Here is a 19725-nt window from a genome sequence, read left to right on the forward strand (position 1 = left end):
AACATAGGTTTAGAACGACTCTTTCAAAAATTACCTAATGCAGGACTATAACTTATTGGTTTTTGACAAAATTGACTTTAAATATTGAAAGTTTAAACATAAAAGTGGAGACATTTATGGGATTCAATTTTTCTGTCGAATCATAGTTTCTTAGTCTCCTCTCATTATACTTGAAAAGATATGTATATTTACATGCATTAACTATCTCGGATGTAACCTATGAGATCATAAATGACTTGTTCAAGTCAACTCGGTCTTGAATATATATAATAAAATACAATTGAGTTGGTACAGTTGTAATGCACAAATCTTTATGTGGGACATACTTTAATTCTTTATTGTTTTTTCTCTTTACTCCTCAACTTTATTTTCACTTTTTAAATTTTATTATATTTTATCTTTTACCCATTTTAACTTATTATATTATTTTTCATATTTTATCTGTCTAACCTCAAAATTCTTTAATAATACCCCCACAAGTTTGTTGATGTAACCCTTCATTAAGTACTAAACATTAGCATAACAAATCAATTCATACCGAACAAAAAGAATGGACGAAGAGAAGAAGAAGAAAATTATATCGGGGCATATCGATCATTTCGTATGAACCATTTTTCGGTGTTCGATTCTCCCGCAAACGTGAATAAAAAACACGTCTTTATACAGCTTTTCATATTTGTGTTTAAAAACGCAAATTTTTTTTATCAAATGGTACTTAACGATGAAGAAGCAGATTCACAACTTAAAAACTCAAAAAAGTGCTTTTAAAAGCGTTATCAAACACCTACTAAAAGTACCATATCACATTAACTAATCAGCTTCTCGATTTAAATCAAGAATTTAAAAATCAACATATAAGAAAGAGAGACAACACACCAAGACAATCATTCTTCATGAAACCAGCCAAAGATTAAAAAGAAAAGACAAAAAATAAGTATCAACTCAGTTTTGATGAAGTAACATCTAAGATTTTCCTCACTTTGTTGAACTAGAATCTCAAACTGAGAAAATCAACTTGATTCAAGTAAACTTACATATATTTGAAAAAATCTATATTCCCTTATGTATGATCCAAACGGGTTACTCTACAGTTATAATTGTTGTTATTACTTTCTAAAGCTCCAACCACTTATCTTCTCCTCCTCTAATACTGATCAAAATTTATTCAAATCCATGGTTACAAAAAGCCTAGCCTTATCTTCTTGCTCCTTTGATACTGGAAAAAAAGGGTCTTTATCCCTGATTACCGAAAGCCTAGTCTAGATGGTCATGAAAAGGTTGCATCACATCAAAACACAACAAAATAATGAAAAATAAAAGGATCTGTTTCTAACAAATATTGGGGAGAGAGAGTTCAAAGCCTTCTCAGCTAGAAAGAGAGGTTAAATCCCTTTTTATTTTGATAAAGAGTTTGGCCTTGATTTAAAAATTGAGGGTACTGAAACCTAAATTACAGATCTAAAAGTAATTTGATTTAGAAATTAAGGGTTAAAGGTAACACTGGAGCACACTTGCAGGTGCTAATTAATTTAGTTAGTAAAGTCTTTGGATGATAATACCATAGACTTGGGTTGAAATCCTACCAGCTCCTCTAGCTCTGGGTTACTGGACTCATTAAAAATAAATTTATCCATAAAAAAAATCGAACACAATTTGAGTGGGTTGGTAAGGGAACTAAATATAGTTTTTAGAAAAATGTTTTCATACACAAGCATAAAAAACGAGTAAGAGAAATTAAAGAAAGTAGTTCCACAACTTCATAAATCAATGTGTATCTTGATGTGATTTTGTGTTTGTGACTTATAAGGAGGTGAGAGGAGAGAGATTTTTAGATCTAAGGATTAAAATGAAGGATGGGTAAGAAAAAATAAATTTAGAATCAAACACTACCTCAAAAAGTAAACAAATAAATAAATAATATATATATATATATATATATATATATATAAAGTAACATAATAAAACCAAATAGAATTACATCTATGTACTATAATTCGTTCAATAGGACTTTTGATCAGAAAGAAGAATGATAGAAAATGAGAGATAAAAGAGAGTGAATTTATTAGTGGTTAAAAATTAGTACCTGGCAGATAATGGATTTTAGTTTTCTCCAACATCTCAGATTACTTTAATTGCAAGCGTGCACATATCTGAAAGTGTAAACTAATAATTATGAATTTTAATTTTCTAAATTTATAATGTTAAAAACTAAATTAGATAGTTGTACAACCATCCAATGTGAAAATTAGCGAAAATAACTAAACTTGCAGATGACTGATAAAAATTTAGAAGTTTAAAATCAATATGAAGAGGGCTTGAAAGCTTTTGTTCATGGAGAAGAATACCTGTTCCAGAACTGGAAGAAACTTTTGTTTGAGTCTATTTTCATTCCAATGTTCCAGAATTCAACAAATTGGAATGTCGCCACCCCCCATGTGACATCACCATTTAATGAAGGTGGTGGGTTCTAGAAGACCCAAATATCCTCTTCTTGCCCTAGTTGCTCTTCTTCTTCAAAGAAGAAAATCAATTGGCATAGACCAAAAGCATGTGAAGAGGATTGCACATGGTGAAACCCTTTCCTCACCAATAAAATAAGATTTTGAGCCTTGCTAAGGGTTGTGTTTGCTCAAATGGATTACCACATCAGAAATCCAACACCACAACCTCTAAGTTTCATCAGAAAACTCAGATCCAAAACAAAACAAAAAAAACACAAACGAGCAAACAAATAAATTAAGAAAACAATTTCTTTTGAACTAGATCCAAGGGTTTGAAAATGGACAGCTACCAAATTTCCACATAACTCTCAAACTTAAAAATGAAATTCAATGGTGAAAAATAATTATTTTTTAAAATTTAATTTTTCAAAATTCACAAAATTCTGTCCTATACAACCCTGAAGTATCGGATTATGTTTTTGGTGGCGGGACTCTTTCACATGTTGTGTTCCTCCCACCAGCATCATTTCATGGTCCTAAGAATATGTGGCTAAGAGTTATCATACCAAGAGCAACCAAATCTTGCAACAATAATTTGAAATTCTCTCTTAGAACTTGGAATTATCTTTGTGTTTCTCACATATATGTGTATTTAGTGTTGATTTTTTTTATAAGTCATATTTAGTGTTGATTTGGTGGGTTGTTAATGGAGTTGAAGCAAAAGCTAGCATAAATAATGCAAAAGCATTCTCCAAAAGACCGTAAAATCAAAGAAAGAGGGGCTTAGAAGTTAGAATATTGCTTCTTGTCAATCTTCTTTATCAAGGGTTCGTATTATTTTTCTTGAGAGAGTGCCTACGATGCGAGAGACGACAGCGATAGGATTTAGGTTTTGGTTCCGTGCGCTTTTTATTTGGGAGGATGTGGGGGTAACTTATAGACAGAGATTATAGAATACAAACGATTTTTACGAGTATAGACCAGGTATCTCGTCTCGGTTAGACGAGTCAAATCGTTAGAGCCAGTTTAAATTTTGTTATAAAATTAGATAGCTTCTATTAACACAACAACTTTTACTTATAACACACCAAATCATATGTATGCATTCGATTATTATCAAAAGTATTGGTGTGTTGTAAGTGAAAGTTGATGTGCCACATGAATCATAAGGATCTTTTTGTAATTTAAAATATTAATTAAAGGTAGCTTGTAGATAATATAAGGAAAAAAGATATATATATTTTTTAATTTTAAGAAGCAAAATCTTGAACGACTTACTTCGATACTATGCTCAACACTAAGCTGATGTGGCAGCGTTGTTTCTCGAGGTAAAAAATCTATGGTTCTTTCAACATTGCCATGTCAGCAGTGTTGAAAATAACATCGAAGGAAGTCAATTTAGAACTATGTTACTTGGTTCGTGAGTTCGGTCAATTCGAATTTGGGTTTGGAATTCATGGTTTATCAATCTAAAATGAACCCAGTACGTAGGGGTAGGTAGAGAAAATTCATTTTTGGGTTCGCTTTGATTTCCTAGTTTGGTTCGCTAGTGCACATATATAATTCAAGTATATATGTTATAATTATAATTATAATATTAAAAAAATTTAAGTTGAATAAAATAATTTAAATTTAAAATATAGAAAATGAAAAAAAAATTAATTAAAAAAATATTTGGTTCGTCGAACCAAATTGGTGGATTTGTGGTATGCTTGATTTTACGAACCGTACAGCAAACTAGTTCACTTCATGCCAGTTCATGGTTCAAGCTAGTAGATATGAATTGGGTAACATAGGTTTAGAATGTTTAGAATGACTCTTTCAAAAATTACCTAATGCAAGACTGTAACTTATTGGTTTTTGACAAAATTGACTTTGAATATAGAAAATTTAAACATAAAAGTTGAGACATTTATGGGATTCAAGTTTTACTGTCGCATCATAGTTTCTTAGCCTCCTCTCATTATAATTGAAAAGATATGTATATTTATTCAAATCCTTGGTTACAAAAAGCCTAGCCTTATCTTCTTGCTCCTTTGATACTGGAAAAAAGGGTCTTTATCCCTGATTACCGAAAGCCTAGTCTAGATGGTCATAAAAAGGTTGCATCACATCAAAACACAACAAAATAATGAAAAATAAAAGGATCAGTTTCTAACAAATATTGGGGAGAGAGAGTTCAAAGCCTTCTCAGCTAGAAAGAGAGGTTAAATCCCTTTTTATTTTGATAAAGAGTTTGGCCTTGATTTAAAAATTGAGGGTACTGAAACCTAAATTACAGATCTAAAAGTAATTTGATTTAGAAATTAAGGGTTAAAGGTAACCGTGGAGTACAATTGCAGGTGCCAATTAGTTTAGTTGGTAAAGTCTTTAGATGATAATACCATAGACTTGGGTTGAAATCCTACCAGCTCTAGGTTACTGGACTCATTAAAAATAAATTTATCAATAAAAAAATGGAACACAATTTGAGTGGGTTGGTAAGGGAACTAAATATAGTTTTTAAAATAATGTTTTCATACACAAACACAAGCATAAAAAGAGTAAGAGAAATTAAAGAAAGTAGCTCCACAACTTCATAAACCAATGTGTATCTTGATGTGATTTTGTGTTTGTGACTTATAAGGAGGTGAGAGGAGAGATATTTTTAGATCTAAGGATTAAAATGAAGGATGGGTAAGAAAAAATAAATTTAGAATCAAACACTATCTCAAAAAAAAAAATAATAATAATAAATAATATATATAAATAAAAGAAAGGAAAACGAAATAAAGTAACATAATAAAACCAAATAGAATTACATCTATGTACTATAATTCGTTCAATAGGGCTTTTGGTCAGAAAGAAGAATGATAGAAAATGAGAGATAAAAGAGAGTGAATTTATTAGTGGTTAAAAATTAGTACCTGGCAGATAATGGATTTTAGTTTTCTCCAACATCTCAGATTACTTTAATTGCAAGCGTGCACATATCTAAAAGTGTAAACTAATAATTATGAATTTTAATTTTCTAAATTTATAATGTTAAAAACTAGATTAGATAGTAGTACAACCATCCAATGTGAAAATTAGCTAAAATAACTAAACTTGCAGATGACTGATAAAAATTTAGAAGTTTAAAATCAATAAAAAAAAAATTTTGACAACATAAACGGTAATGCCATAGTACCAATGGATAAAATAGTGTCAACCCATGGTTGATATTCTATTAAACAGACGTTTGACATGCTAGGGATTCCCAAAAGAAACGTATCTTTAGGAAATAGTATATTAATATGCGAGGGGATATTATTGATCTCTAGGAAGTCTTTATTTATTTTTCGTAACCATCTTTTTGAGAGAGGAGTCAAGATTTAGATTTTAGAATTTTGAATCTAATAGAATTTAGTATAAGAAGGGTTTCAAGGGTTTAAAGTTTGAACCTAAGACATTGGGAACAACTTCCACAAGATCTTACCACTTAGTTAAGTGATCCTTCTTAAGTCTAAGTCAATACTAAAAAATTTTAAAAACCAATTAACTGGTAATTATCTAAAAGAGATGAGAGAATCAAAGAATCCAAAAGGAATACCTCCATTTTTCTCTCGGTTGATTAATTAGTGTTAATATGAGTATTTATAGATGAATCATTAAAAAAAGAATGAAAGGAAACATGATGTTAGTTGAATTTTTTTCATTTCAAATGCATTGGGTTGTGTTTGTGTGAGAAGTGTGACATAATGAGATATGCATGACTAATATTCGTGGGGAAAGAAATCGTCCCCATCCCTCATGTGTCAAAGAATTAAAATATTTAGAATATTGATTTTCTGACGCCCTCATCTGACACATGCCCCCCATATGCCCTCCGACATGGCATGTGTCAGAATCATAGATTCTTTTCATCGGGATACACAATTGCACATATTTATGGGGATGTACAATTGTGTATCCCGAGGGTAAAAAATCTATAGTTCTAGCTCATGCCACTTCAGAGGCGTATGCATGTGTCTGTCAGAAGGAGCGTCAAAAAATCACCATTCAAATTTTAAACGTTCATATTCTAAGAAAAAATAAAATATTTTCCTTTTGTCATTTTACAAAAATACATCTCATCATGACATTTACTTGTATATGAAAATTACAAAAATACTCTTATTAATTTTATTCCAAAAATATCCACCATGGAGGTATTTTTGAAAATTTGTAAGCATGCTATTGTAATAAGTATTAAAGATATTTTTATATTTTGAATAATTTATTTGATGAAAGGTATTTTTATTACTCCAATACTTAGGTTACCATACCCTTTGATAGGGTATTTTTGTAAATTCATTTGTATGTTAATGTAAAAGTACTTCGGCTATATTTATAATTTGAATAATTTCTTTGATGAGGTTGAATGAGTTAAAATCGTCTATTTGCTGTCAAATTATTTACAAATGCGAATAACTTGTAGTGTGCCCTATAAAGATTACGCTTGCTCCCACTGTCCACCTAAACCAATAAAACCTAAACCTATTTGAGTCAAGGATATTTCAGTCATTTCACAATCAAAAGTTTGGGTGATTTAGTCATACCCATATGTCATACACGTTTGAATACCTTGTTCTTAGGAATATCAATGGGTACCCATTTAACCCAAATCGAACAGGAACCAGAATCGAAAACCCTGATTTCGGATCCCTTTTTATTGGAACCGATTAGAGTTAGATTTAAAATGGAATCGAAACCGTTAAGTTCCAAAATAAATGGAACCGGAACCAAACTGCAGGCACCCGAAACCGATTTATTTTGTCATTTATTTATATACTATAGAAGATTTAAGGTATTTTTTATTTCAAAATAAATGTATGTTATACACAATTATTTAATTTTTCGAATAAATTATTGATTAAAACTTAAAATGAGTCATTCTTTAAAAATTTATTACTTTTAACATAGGTAAGTTTTTTTACTTTTGAAAAAAATCATTAATTTGTATCTTTAATATAATAAATTATAACTAGGTTAATAATTTTGTTGATAATATGTTAATTTTTGGAAGGAAATTTTTTGTTATAATGATTTGAAATACTTTTTTTCTCATTCGAATCTTGACATCCGGAACCAATGGGTACCCGTAATTTTTGACGGTTCCGATTCCGATTCCGGTTCCATTTTTTTAGGAATTGGACCCGGAACCGACAAGAACCTGAACCAAACTAATATTAATGGCTATGGTTTTAAGTTCCTTTGGAACTGACCCATTGACACCCCTACCTGTATTTTCTCAAAGTGACGACCTGTACCTTGACCTTAGTCTATTTTAAATGATTAACGCTAAAATTATGGAAATACCCTCATCTCTAAGTATAATTTTCTTCTAAAATTTCATTGTTTTCAACCTTTTCAACCTCTAAAGTAAATTAATTTTAACCTATCAGACCTCATCTTCAAAATTTAATCCGTTTCATTCAATAATTTCATGTATGGGTCAAGATTTGGATTCTAATAAGGTTTGATCCGTATCTTATTAGATTGAGTCGTAATAAATTGACGTACCAAAAACGTAGGTGGTTAATGTACAAGTGCATAGAACCATAAATCTTTTTCTTTGGGATACACAAGGAAAAAAGATCTACGGTTATGTGCACTTTCCATGTCAACTGCGTCATCAACGCATACGTTGTAATGCGTCATTTTATCATTAGTCTATCAAATAATTATGGATCAACCATGTCTCGACTTGTTAGGGACTCAGTTTGATAAAAATGTAATAAAGTACTTAAATTAGATCATATATTTATTTTAAATATCTAAATTTTGTTTAGATTTTGTACATTAAATAGGGTTTAAGCCGATTTGGACCTGAGTCAGTTGTTTTGGATCGGGTATGGATCCAAATATTGAGATTCCAAAAAAAATCAAATTCAATTCTATCAGATCAGGTCCGGGTCCAATCCAATCCTCATCAGATTGGTCCCAATTTGATATCGATCTGATCCATTGACAACCCTACTTGTTATTGAGTTTAGGTCATTTTCTATTAATCTCAAAAGGAAGACCAAGGTCAAGGGATGTCATCGGTTTGAAAACACAGGGGTATCTCAAATATTCACCAAAATATGAAGGGCTTTTAGTTAATAAGTGTTCATCGAGTTGTGGTTGGATCCACTACTCTCCACCACCAGATCCAAAGTCGTCGCAAGGCGAGAGAGAGAGAGAGAAACAAAGCGACAGGGAGGGAGGCGATTTCTTCTCTGTAGATCTTGTCTCTGTTGTACTTCCTCACAATCTTATCGAAGAAAATTCTCTGAAACTAAGCGAATCTTTAATCTTTGTTTGAAGTTAGTGGTGTTCTTGTAATTAACTGAAGATGGTTGGGGCAGCAGAGGAAGCTCAGTTGAATAAGCTTGAGAACCAGGTCGATAATGGCGGAGGAGGTGTTTGGGAGTATCTATGTCTCGTTCGGAAGCTTAAAGTTCGTCGTTCTGATAAGGTTTTGAAGCACGGATTGTCGATCTTGAACGACTCAAAGAAGCGATCAAAACTAGGTGGAGAGGGTGAGTTTTCATTGTTTCTTTTTTTAATTTTTTATGGTATATTTGATAGTTTGGAAATTCGATATGATCACGTTGTTGAGTATCTTGTGAGGAGGTGGAATTTCGAATTTTGTGATTTGGAATCCTTGTTTTGGGGTTTAAAATTGAGATTTCAACGAATATTTGATTTGATCACGTTTTTGTGTATCTTGTGATGTGAAAATTTTGAATTTTGTGATTTGGAATCCTTATTTTAGGGTTTAAAATTGAGATCTCAACTCTTGTTTTTGTTGAATTCTGTTGCTAATGACTGAATGTTAAGATTTTTTTTCTGGGAATACTTGTTTTGCCAATTGGGATTTTGTAGAGTTTTTGGTCTTCAAATTCATGGAAATAGGTTATCCTTAGTTTTACTGGAAATTGAATTATCTCTTCTTTATCTATGGAACAAAAGTTTGAAGGACAAAAACAATTAATAATGAGAGAGCACATCAACAATTAATAATGAGAGAGCACATCGTGATGTTTTACTAGGAAAACCATTCAAGCTGAATGAAAAAATTCATGAGACCTAGTCAAAATTCCCACTATGTGAAATAATGGGATACATGTCTTCTCTAGCAAAACTAAATGTCAAACATTAAGAGTGAATATTACAACTCTTGGATAACAAAAATAACTCATTGAATAAGATGGATTTCAACAAGAACAAAGATAAGATATCAACACAAAAAATGCTGGAAAGGGCTTGGATTTCTTCTTCTTCCTTTTCTTGTCTTGCTCTGAAGAGAATCCCCAAATTTCTTCTCCGACTGTCCTTTCTTTTCTTGTTCTCCTTACATATAAAAATGATTACCAAGAACCAAACCCACCATCGCAAAGGAGTAGTTGGGAAGGTGAGCAGTTAATGTTCTCAGCACTCAAGTACCAATTCAAACACAACTCTTTAATGCATTCTGTGGATTTATTTTTCTAAAAGAGAAGTAGATTTCACCATCACATGAGGAGGGACTTCTAACACTCTCCTTGTCCCAACTAATAAAACGGGATCCACCATACCCAAACTTTCCATACTTCTATAAAGCTTACTTCTTTCATTGAGTAAAAACATAGCCATTATACATGAACTATTTTTGTTGGTATGGATCTTCTCAAGTTGCAACAAATTTTTTTTTTCTTTATAAAATCTCTAATCAAATGGTATCTTGCATCAATATACTTAAATAAGCTTGGACTCTTATTCAAGATAATGGTACTTGAGGAAGAGGAAAGCTATTGAAGCGTTTTTGGATAGTCACTGGTGGTGAATATACCTAATATCCGTTTGTGGAGTAATGTATGACTCATGATATTAGACACAAGAATGTAATTTCCAACACCCCCTAGCACACTGGTTAGCAGAAAGGATTAATTGCATAATTGTGACAGGAATTAGGTATTTGCTCTCAATTACTAGATTGCAGAGATCCTTTTTTGGGCGAGGCTGTGCACAATGCATGCTATTTGATTAATGTATCCCGTTTGGCTCATAGGAGTGGATGTTTTCCAGAAAGTTTGGAATATTAATCATGTCCCATATGAGCACTTGAGAGTGGTTGGTTGCAGAGCATTTGTACATTTACCCAAAGATCTTCCGTCCAAACTTGATAACAAGATAAAACAATGTATTTTTAAATTTCATGTGCTAATTCTTATTGTATATAGAGATCTATTATTTATATATTTAGTTTATGCCATTTTTTTATCGGACAAAAGATCACACACTAACTTGCATGTGTTTCGTGATGTAGAGTGGACTCTTTATGAACAGGTGGCTATTGCAGCTATGGACTGCCAGCACCTTGATGTTGCAAAGGTAAAACCATTCTTGTCTTTGTTTTGGCTTTTAGAATGGCTTTTCTATTAGGTCTCTTGCATCTAGTTCACTACTAAGTCCCTTATCACACCTTTGTTTCTCTAATGGCAATATCCTATCAATTAATCTCTAAAAGACCTATTTATCTCCTTTTAGATTCCACCTTCTCTTTTTTGGGACATAATTGATTTTACTCATAGAGGTTTTGAAAACACTGGAAAGAGTGATATTTCTATTTTTGTCAATGACTAGCTGGTATCATGTGCATCTACAAATGATTTGCAAAGATTGTGTAAGGGTAGAATTATAGTTAATTTAAAAGGTTACTTTGGAGATTCAGGTAGATGGTGGTTCTACATCATTAATTGAAAGAGAGGTTTTTAATTGTGGGCCTGTTTGGTGAAGCCAAAGTATACTATTTGAAATAGTAAATAGATAATATCAGAAATCTAGCTGCTTTTTATGCTCCTTTCTAATCACAATTTTTTGTTCTCATCTTCAAAGTTTAGTTCCCATCCACCAGTTATTGAGCTGTTTACTTTATCTGGCTGATTTGCTTACACTAAGATGTCTCACCTACTTCTATATATGGGACTCTTTGAGATGAAGTTGGATGTAAACTTCGGAATCTTTTCTGCAGGATTGCATAAAGGCTCTTCAGAAGAAATTTCCTGAGAGTACAAGAGTTGGTGAGTCAATTGATATATATTCCTTTGTGTTTATGCACATCTGGTTGTATACATTCGGTGGAAGTAATTCCTTTTTCTTATCTTTACAATTGCTTCTTGAGGGCTTACTTAGTGTTGGTTTGTCATATTTGTTTTGGCAATAATCCATAGGCAGGTTAGAAGGAATGTTGCTTGAAGCAAAGGGATTGTGGGCAGATGCAGAAAAAGCTTACTCAAGCCTTCTAGAGGATAACCCACTTGATCAAGTAGAATTAGCATTAGAGAAATGAAACTTGTTTTCAATTTATTTCGTAAATTCCATAGACGTTCTTTTTTCCTAGAAATGTGATTAGTGGAAGTCCCAATTTTTCTTATTTGTAGGTAATCCACAAGAGGAGGGTTGCTATGGCAAAGGCGCAAGGCAATATCTCAGCGGCTATTGAAGGGCTTAATAAGTATCTTGAAATGTAATGAATCAGATTGCCCACGCACACAGATATTTGTTAGGGACCACATATATATATATATATATATATATATATATATATATGAGTTGAAGGCTGGGTTTTGTGAGGAAAATGGGTGGTCCCTAGTGTCAAGGGGCCCACATGGAGATGGGTCAAGCTCTGATTTTTGGCGAGGATAGTCTCCTCACCAAAAATCAGCCCATGCCATCACTTCTAACCTAAATGAGGATTACTAATTGGAAAAAAATAAAAATTGTGTATGTGGGTATGGGGAGTCGATTTTTTGTGAGGATCTCCCATCTTGAGAAAACCATCTTCACCAAAAATCATCCCTTGACTCATTGAAATCATCCTCCAATGATCTGCCTTCAACTCATCCCATATTTATGGAAAAGTTGTGTACAAATATCTTTCCTCATATGTGTTTATACATGCACGCATATTTAAAACTTTCTTCTAATACTATCTGTGCTGTACAGCAACATGGCTGAGATCATTGGTTTTTGTTTCAGATTTATGGCGGATCATGATGCCTGGAGAGAACTTGCCGAAATATATGTTTCCCTACAATTGTGAGATATTTGTGTATTTATCTGAGAAAACATATAATAGCTTGCGCTATTAGATGGTCCAGTGGTTCTACACTGTTGATCGTGCAGTCCATTGTGTTTGAACCATGTTGTATAAGCAACTGAAAAGCCAATTGCTTACATCAGAGTGGTCACATAAGGTTCATTGTAGCTCAATGCTTGACAGTGTTGGAACTTGAACTGCATGGGACCATTTGATCTGGTTGAGCTAACCAAGAAATCCGGCCTCTTTTGTGCTTATCCATACCTTATCCATACCTAATAGATTCCCCAATATTAATGAGCTTTATGTGATTATTTTCCTATCAGGTATAACCAAGCAGCTTTCTGTTACGAGGAGCTAATATTATGTCAACCCACAGTTCCTCTATACCACCTTGCCTATGCCGATGTAAGTCTACCTACCCATGCATCTCTGTTCTTTTGGTGATTAACCAAGTCTAGTACTCTCTTATTATGAATAAAAGTAATAGTCATAGTTTGTATAGAAATCATGCTTGCATAGTTCTCTTTATTGTAATCTAAACTTTAAGATGCTTATTGCTTGCCCTGTTGTAGGTTAGTTAGGTCATCTCAACTTACTTCCTTATCACCTTTGTTTTTTCTCCTATTTTTGGTGTATGAATTGAATTTGCCTATCGAACAAGGAAAAAAAGAAGGGAAAACTTTAAGATGCCTCACGGTTGGGCTAGAGGGAGGGTTAGCAGGAGGACCGTGTGGCTCTTTGTTTTTTTGTTATGTTTTTTAAGAAGTGGTTGGAGCAATGAATACATTCTCATGTTAATAGAGGAATATTTGGTTCAGTCTTGTAGGGATTAAGGTAATAGATCCTCACTGTTGTTTATCATTCATGTGGCTCACATTGTGACTTACCATCTGATGGGTTTCACCTAGTACATCTTCTCGGTAGGACATTGTTCTAATGTGTTGTCGTCATGGCTTTGGAGGCTTTTTGGGTTGGCCATATGTTATTTGGAAGCAAAGGAAGAGGCATTTTTTTTAGAATATCGAAACCCACAAGGAAAATGCATGTCAAAGCTTTTCTTCTCTCTCTCTCTCTTGGCCCCCAATTGGCCAAGAATTTCAAGGCATCCACTTTGGAGTATTTTTTTAGTTGGGGTGATTTTTGTTCAAGGGGTGGGATACTCTACATTCCTTGAATGACTCAGTTTCTCACTTGGGCATTTTTATATTTTTTTTGGTTCTATATATAATCTGTTATTTCCTCTTTATTAGCCTAATTCTTTTTCCCTTGTCAAAATTAAAAAAAATAAATAATAAAAGCTTAGATAAACAAAGTGTTTTCAAGTGGTTACCAGCCCAGAATGATGAACTACTCTTGATATGCAGTTAAAAACTTCGACATTATGCAATTCTGCCTTAAATTATACCTCCATGGGTGTATTTGTCAGCTTAATATGCAACGGATGTATTAAATCAATCTCCTTACATTTTGCTTCCCTCAATTCACAAGGTACTCTACACTCTTGGTGGCCTAGAGAATCTTCAGACGGCTAAAAAATACTATGCAACTACTGTGGACTTGACGGGGGGCAAGAACACCAGAGCGCTTTATGGTATTGTCTTGGTGAGATATTTGTGTAACTCAATCTTGACACACATTCTTTCCCTCAGAGATGTTTTAAATTACAGAAAATATAGTCAATGAAGATTTTTTTTTCCAGTAAATCTAGAGTCTTAGTATTATGGTCAAATTTCTTTTAATTACTAAGACAAGACTTCAATTTTGTTGTTCAGTGTAGCGGCGCCATTGGTCAGTTTACAAAAGGGCGGAACAAAGAAGACAAAGGGAGCTCAGAGCTGCAATCTCTTGCTGCAATGGCTTTGGAGAAAGACTACAAGAAGAGAGCTTCCGATAAGCTTCCTCTGCTTACAGCCACACTAAGAAACTTGAAGCTTCAATCCTAACTACTTTTTATGACTTCTGATTAAAGCATGTTTTTGGCAAAATTGAAGGATTAACAACAATTTAATGCAGAATGGCTGCGAATTGCGAAAGCTTAATTTGTTTGGTATTTTATTTGGTTGTGTTTTTTTTCTTAAAATATTTAATGTGAACTAGGAAAATGAGAAAAAATTTAATCTGCATTATTCTTGAGAATTATCTATGTATTTTTTTCGTTTTGACAGAAAGGTGTTTTGAATAATGAAGAGTTTTAGAATAGTTTGAAGAAAATTTATTAAACAGGGTAGTTAATTTTTTTGAATATCCATGTTGATTTTACACTGATTATAGATTAGTAGGTACAATGGTATTCTTCTGTGGGGCAATTCTAGTTGAGAGAGAGATTTGTTTTCATCTAGAGTACTTGGGCAGGTGGACCCCTGAAATCGGAACCATCTGATTGTGATTAGATCGGCATTTTTTTCTATGATCATATTTGTTACTTATTTATTTATCTAATTTAATGTTTTGATATCGGAGGGTATCCATACATCCTTCAGGATTTGACTAGTCCCTAGAGTCACACCCTCGGGCATCATGTTTCGTGCCCCAACCCAAGCTATCTTATAGATGAATTAGTGTCGAGTTGAAATCTAAATATATCCACCAAGCCAGATTGGATCGGTCGGAACTCATATTAGTCTTTGCAGATATCAATCAGATCCCAAAATCACGCTGTTGATAAGCTCATATTATAAGGCCAAAAAATTTGATTGGGTTAACATTCAAGCAGTTCCAGCCCCTATTTGTAATATCGCCGCTTGTAGTGTTCATAACTTCATATGGATATTATCATGTTTAGCTCTTCGCCGTAAATCAATATTCTCACAAAAAAAGTCAATTTATAAATCTGAATTACAAGTTTAACAATAATGTCAATATAATTATACAAATAATATATACAGAATTGTTTATAATGTTAGAATGGATTATTTTACCCCTTTTTCTATTTTTATGATTGGTGTATCCCACCTCGATATTGATAGACTAAATACTAGAAAAAATTAAAAGTTGGTCATTTTTTCTCGTAAATATCTGTTAACGAGTAATTGCATTTTTATTTATGTGTAGACCAACCTATAAGAATATAATCATAAAATCACAACATGCTGTACGAGTCAATCACGACTCTCTCGTGTCGAATCGGAATCGGTCGAGTTAAAGATTGAATCATCTATTAGAGTCATTGTTGACGAAAGCTGAAAATTAGGGTTTTTCTTCTCTGAGGATCGTGGTTTGGCTCTGCTTCTGAAGCTGCCCTAAAGAACCTCACACATTCCTCGACAATGGCGGTCGGGTATCTCTCCCTCTCTCTCCTTTTATCTCTTTTTCTCATGCAGTCTCTCTAATCACAGCTACTAAGCTTTTCTTCTTGTTTTTCGATTTTGTGTTTTTCATAAAGGAAGAACAAGAGGATCTCGAAAGGGAAGAAAGGAGGAAAGAAGAAGGCGTGAGTAGATCATAGATAGAAACACTAACAAATCAAGATCTTCAGTTTTTGATCTCTTTGTTGTTTCTCATGTCATCTGTTGGTATTAATGTTCAATTTTACAGGGTCGATCCTTTCACTAAGAAGGATTGGTATGACATTAAGGCGCCAACAGTCTTCAACGTCAGGAATGTCGGGAAAACCCTAGTTTCTAGAACTCAGGGAACCAAGGTCCGTGATTTCTTCTCTCTTTCTCATTCTGTTTATTGTATTATATTTTTTTCGATCTAATTTTATGTTATTTTTTGAAATCTCCAGTATTTAACTTCAAATTTAATAGTAGGGAACACCATATTATGTCCATCGTGATTCATTATGTAACATCATATTATTTGAATGCCAAATTTCTCTAAGGAATCAAAATTTCTCGATCTGAAGATCAGAATAGTAAGATATTCTGATCTTATAAAATTAATATCGGTTACCACCTCTTTTCTATGCTTTGTTTCTTTAATCTATGTATTAGTTTTCATTTGATTTGATTTTATGTATTGTGTCTGTTTGTTCGAATTTTTGGTAATTGGTTAACCTCGTAATATTGATTGATTGATTACATGGTCTCCAGCTAACGTTTGATGTGTCTTTTTTTTCTCCTCATAAAATCTATGGTTGTGAATGAATTGATATATATATATATATATATAGCGTAGACAATCTTGTGAGAATGATATCTATGGTGAGGAGATCATCCTCACAAAAAATCAGTCCAATCTGAAACTTCTAACCCCATCAAAAGTGATTTACGAATTAACGATAAAAGTTGACGGCCCACAATTCTTCAACTTTATAAACCACTTTTGATGGGGTTAGAAGTTTCAGATTGGGCTGATTTTTTTGTGCGGATGATCTCCTCACCATAGAGATCATCCTTATAAAAAATCAGCTCAATCTGAAACTTTTAAGCCATATAGGTCAAAATTTGTCTCCCAACGTAATTGGGCCTGGGAGGTTGACTCATGAATCACCAGTTTTACTAGACTCAACGTACTTTCAAGTTGAGTTGAGTTTTAAAACATTAGGAGATCCATTTTCTGTGCTTTATTTTATACTTTGCAATAAGATCATTTAATTTTTTCTAGTATTTAGTCCTCAGTTTTATCTCTTTCTTGTTACAGATTGCTTCAGAAGGGCTCAAGCACAGAGTGTTTGAGGTTTCCTTGGCAGATCTTCAGGCCGATGAGGATCAATCCTACAGAAAGATCCGACTGAGAGCAGAGGATGTCCAAGGAAGAAATGTCCTCACTAACTTTTGGGTAATTGACAAAAACTTATTTTTTCTTCCTCAAGTTTCAGAATTAGAAACAAAAATATCAATCCAATTTGGCAATTCAGGGAATGGACTTCACAACAGACAAGTTGAGATCTCTAGTGCGTAAGTGGCAGACATTGATTGAAGCACATGTGGACGTGAAGACAACAGATAACTATGGTTTAAGGATGTTCTGCATCGGATTCACCAAGAGACGCCCCAACCAAGTCAAGAGAACCTGTTATGCTCAATCCAGCCAGATCAGACAGGTAGAGTTATTATTTGCAAATCCAAGTTCCTTATGTTCTATATTCATGGTCCTACATGCTATTTTTGAACATATGTTCCTAATTGTGGTTTGTATATGTAAGACCATAAAATGGGTCAGATTTTATCCAAATCAGAATTTAGCTGGTTTGGACCCTTGGAGTAGATCTGAATAAAAATATGGGCTGATGTCCCTTGACCTGAGTCGGATCTAGGTTGGATATGGATCCGTCCCTATATCTGCCTAGATCCAAATGATATATTGCTTTGAATTTTTTTTGTTTTTTAGAATGTCTTTTTTATAGGACTTTAATATAGCATTTATTCTTATGAAATAAAAGAATTATAATGGTAAAATTGAAAAGTATAGCAATTTGAAAAGAAATTTCGCAACAAAAATATTGAACGGTCTGGATTTATCAGCGACCCAAATCAAGTAATTTGATCGGGTCGGATCCAGATCTGGATTTATTGAAAGCAAAATGGTTTGGGTATGGTTTTAGCTATTAGGATCAAATTCGGATCCGGATCCAAATATGGATACTCAGATCTGGCCGAATTCGACCCATTTTAAGCCATCTGTATATGTTTAATTGTTTTCAGTTAGTATTACATGCATCAACATTGCTTGCAAGTTTCATTTAAATATGATAGTTTGTTGTGGTTATACATGTACGAGTGTTGAATTTGTTTTGCTTTGTCAGATTCGCCGAAAGATGAGGGAAATTATGTTGAACCAGGCGACATCTTGTGACTTGAAAGAGTTGGTGCAGAAGTTCATCCCTGAGGTGATTGGCAAAGAGATCGAAAAGGCAACATCCAGCATTTACCCACTACAAAATGTCTTCATTCGGAAAGTCAAGATCTTGAAGGCTCCAAAGTTCGATCTTGGCAAGTTGATGGAGGCATGTTTCATTCTTTTTCCCTCCTCTATGGTTCCTTTTTATAATCTTTTTTATTCAAAAATAGTAAGAAACCTCATCCAATCAGACAACAAACATTAAATTTAAACATCTGCATTATTACACCAATATTTGAAAAATTAGCAGACAAGGTCAAGTCAGGGTATTTGTTTTATTTTGATAAGCCGAAGTTGTGTTTGCTTGAGCAAGGAAAACTATTTCTTTCATCACTGCAATGAAAATCATTAAAATATATAAAAAGAGCTGTGCTAAACTGACTCTAAAAAAGCACTCCACTGATCTCGAGGAAAAAATCTATGGTTCTGTGCACATTCCACGTCAGTTGAGTGTGTTGGGAGTGGCTATTTTATTAGTCAGTTTAGTATTATTCATATAAAAAAGGGTTGGTGACTCGGAAAATTGATAAACCATTGCTTTAGCCATTCAGGTTATGAAGATTTGACTAGTCAACTTTATTCTTCATAAAATGTTGAATTTTGTTTCTTGTTGATTTGGATTGATGGATCAAGTTGAGTTGACTTTGTTGAATTTCAAGCCAACTTGATTTTTTTCTTGAACGAGCCAATGATCTATTTAACCTTCCTAACAGAATTTACTTGAAATGAAATACAGTTGCTAGCTCTTCATCTATAGTTTCTTCTTGATGTGTTTGGGTTTTTAGGTTCATGGTGACTACTCTGAAGATGTTGGCGTGAAGGTGGAGAGACCAGCTGAGGAGCCAATGGCAGAAGGAGAGACCGAAGTTGTTGGTGCTTAATGAAGGTTTAGCATTTCCATTTTTATTCAATTTTTGTCGTTTGTTGCGTAAAACTTGAGTGGATAAATGGTTAGCCATTTTGTTTAAATTATTTAGCAAGCGGCACAGATTTTATTTTATTTTTGACCAGAAAGAAGGAAACAAACATGGTGATGAGTTTAATTGGAAGCTTATATGCACACAAGGAAGGTTCATTTATTTGTTTCTCCTTTACCAGTAAAATTGAGTTAAGCAGCTATTTTTGTATGATTATTGTTTAGCATCAGTGCTGAGTAGGTGGAGCATATTTGCAAAACAGCATCAGTAGGTCTGCCAAAGCCTGACATAGATATCAGTATGGCATTGTTCCAGTTTGTGATCTGGGCCTGGGGTGCTTCATGTAGTTTTAAAAAATTATTTACATAAGCTGAACATTTTTGTGGGATGTTGAATAAAAGTAGCTCTCTTTTCAACCCAGACTACTACTTAAGGTGTGTTCACTTGTTTTCGCCCAAGGCTGGGTTTTTGGGCACCCATCATTTTCAATAGGTACCCGTTTTTTTATTTTTTA

The 19725-nt window shown here is 33.4% G+C and overlaps 2 protein-coding genes across 2 annotated transcripts; both read left to right on the forward strand.

Moving 5' to 3' along the window:
• The first annotated feature begins 8588 nt into the window (after window positions 1-8588).
• Window positions 8589-14730, forward strand: LOC147402253 (Protein prenylyltransferase superfamily protein). The gene is made up of 9 exons (XM_086443861.1): window positions 8589-8965; window positions 10735-10799; window positions 11440-11488; window positions 11639-11733; window positions 11849-11934; window positions 12447-12506; window positions 12834-12915; window positions 13999-14112; window positions 14283-14730. The coding sequence occupies exons 1-9, from the start codon at window positions 8779-8781 to the stop codon at window positions 14451-14453; spliced, it is 909 nt and encodes a 302-aa protein (XP_086299987.1). The 5' UTR covers window positions 8589-8778; the 3' UTR covers window positions 14454-14730.
• A 920-nt stretch (window positions 14731-15650) lies between these two features.
• Window positions 15651-19397, forward strand: LOC147402254 (small ribosomal subunit protein eS1z-like). Its single transcript, XM_086443862.1, has 7 exons — window positions 15651-15787; window positions 15893-15940; window positions 16045-16150; window positions 17095-17232; window positions 17312-17497; window positions 18200-18400; window positions 19080-19397. Exons 1-7 carry the CDS (start codon window positions 15777-15779, stop codon window positions 19173-19175), a joined length of 786 nt encoding a protein of 261 aa, XP_086299988.1. The 5' UTR covers window positions 15651-15776; the 3' UTR covers window positions 19176-19397.
• Window positions 19398-19725: the final 328 nt, after the last annotated feature.

Source organism: Akebia trifoliata, chromosome 5 (assembly GCF_017979445.1).
Source record: "Akebia trifoliata isolate Shusen 1 chromosome 5, ASM1797944v1, whole genome shotgun sequence".
NCBI lineage: Eukaryota > Viridiplantae > Streptophyta > Magnoliopsida > Ranunculales > Lardizabalaceae > Akebia > Akebia trifoliata.

Bases quoted from the DNA above. Each gene is read 5' to 3' on its own strand.
- LOC147402254 (XM_086443862.1), top strand. The intron at 15,941-16,044 runs GTGAGTAGATCA...TCAATTTTACAG, and splicing joins AAAGGAGGAAAGAAGAAGGC to GGTCGATCCTTTCACTAAGA. The intron at 16,151-17,094 runs GTCCGTGATTTC...TTCTTGTTACAG, and splicing joins CTAGAACTCAGGGAACCAAG to ATTGCTTCAGAAGGGCTCAA.
- LOC147402253 (XM_086443861.1), top strand. From the start codon at position 8,779: ATGGTTGGGGCAGCAGAGGAAGCTCAGTTGAATAAGCTTGAGAACCAG. The intron at 11,935-12,446 runs GTAATGAATCAG...TTTTTGTTTCAG, and splicing joins CTTAATAAGTATCTTGAAAT to ATTTATGGCGGATCATGATG. The intron at 14,113-14,282 runs GTGAGATATTTG...TTTGTTGTTCAG, and splicing joins CGCTTTATGGTATTGTCTTG to TGTAGCGGCGCCATTGGTCA.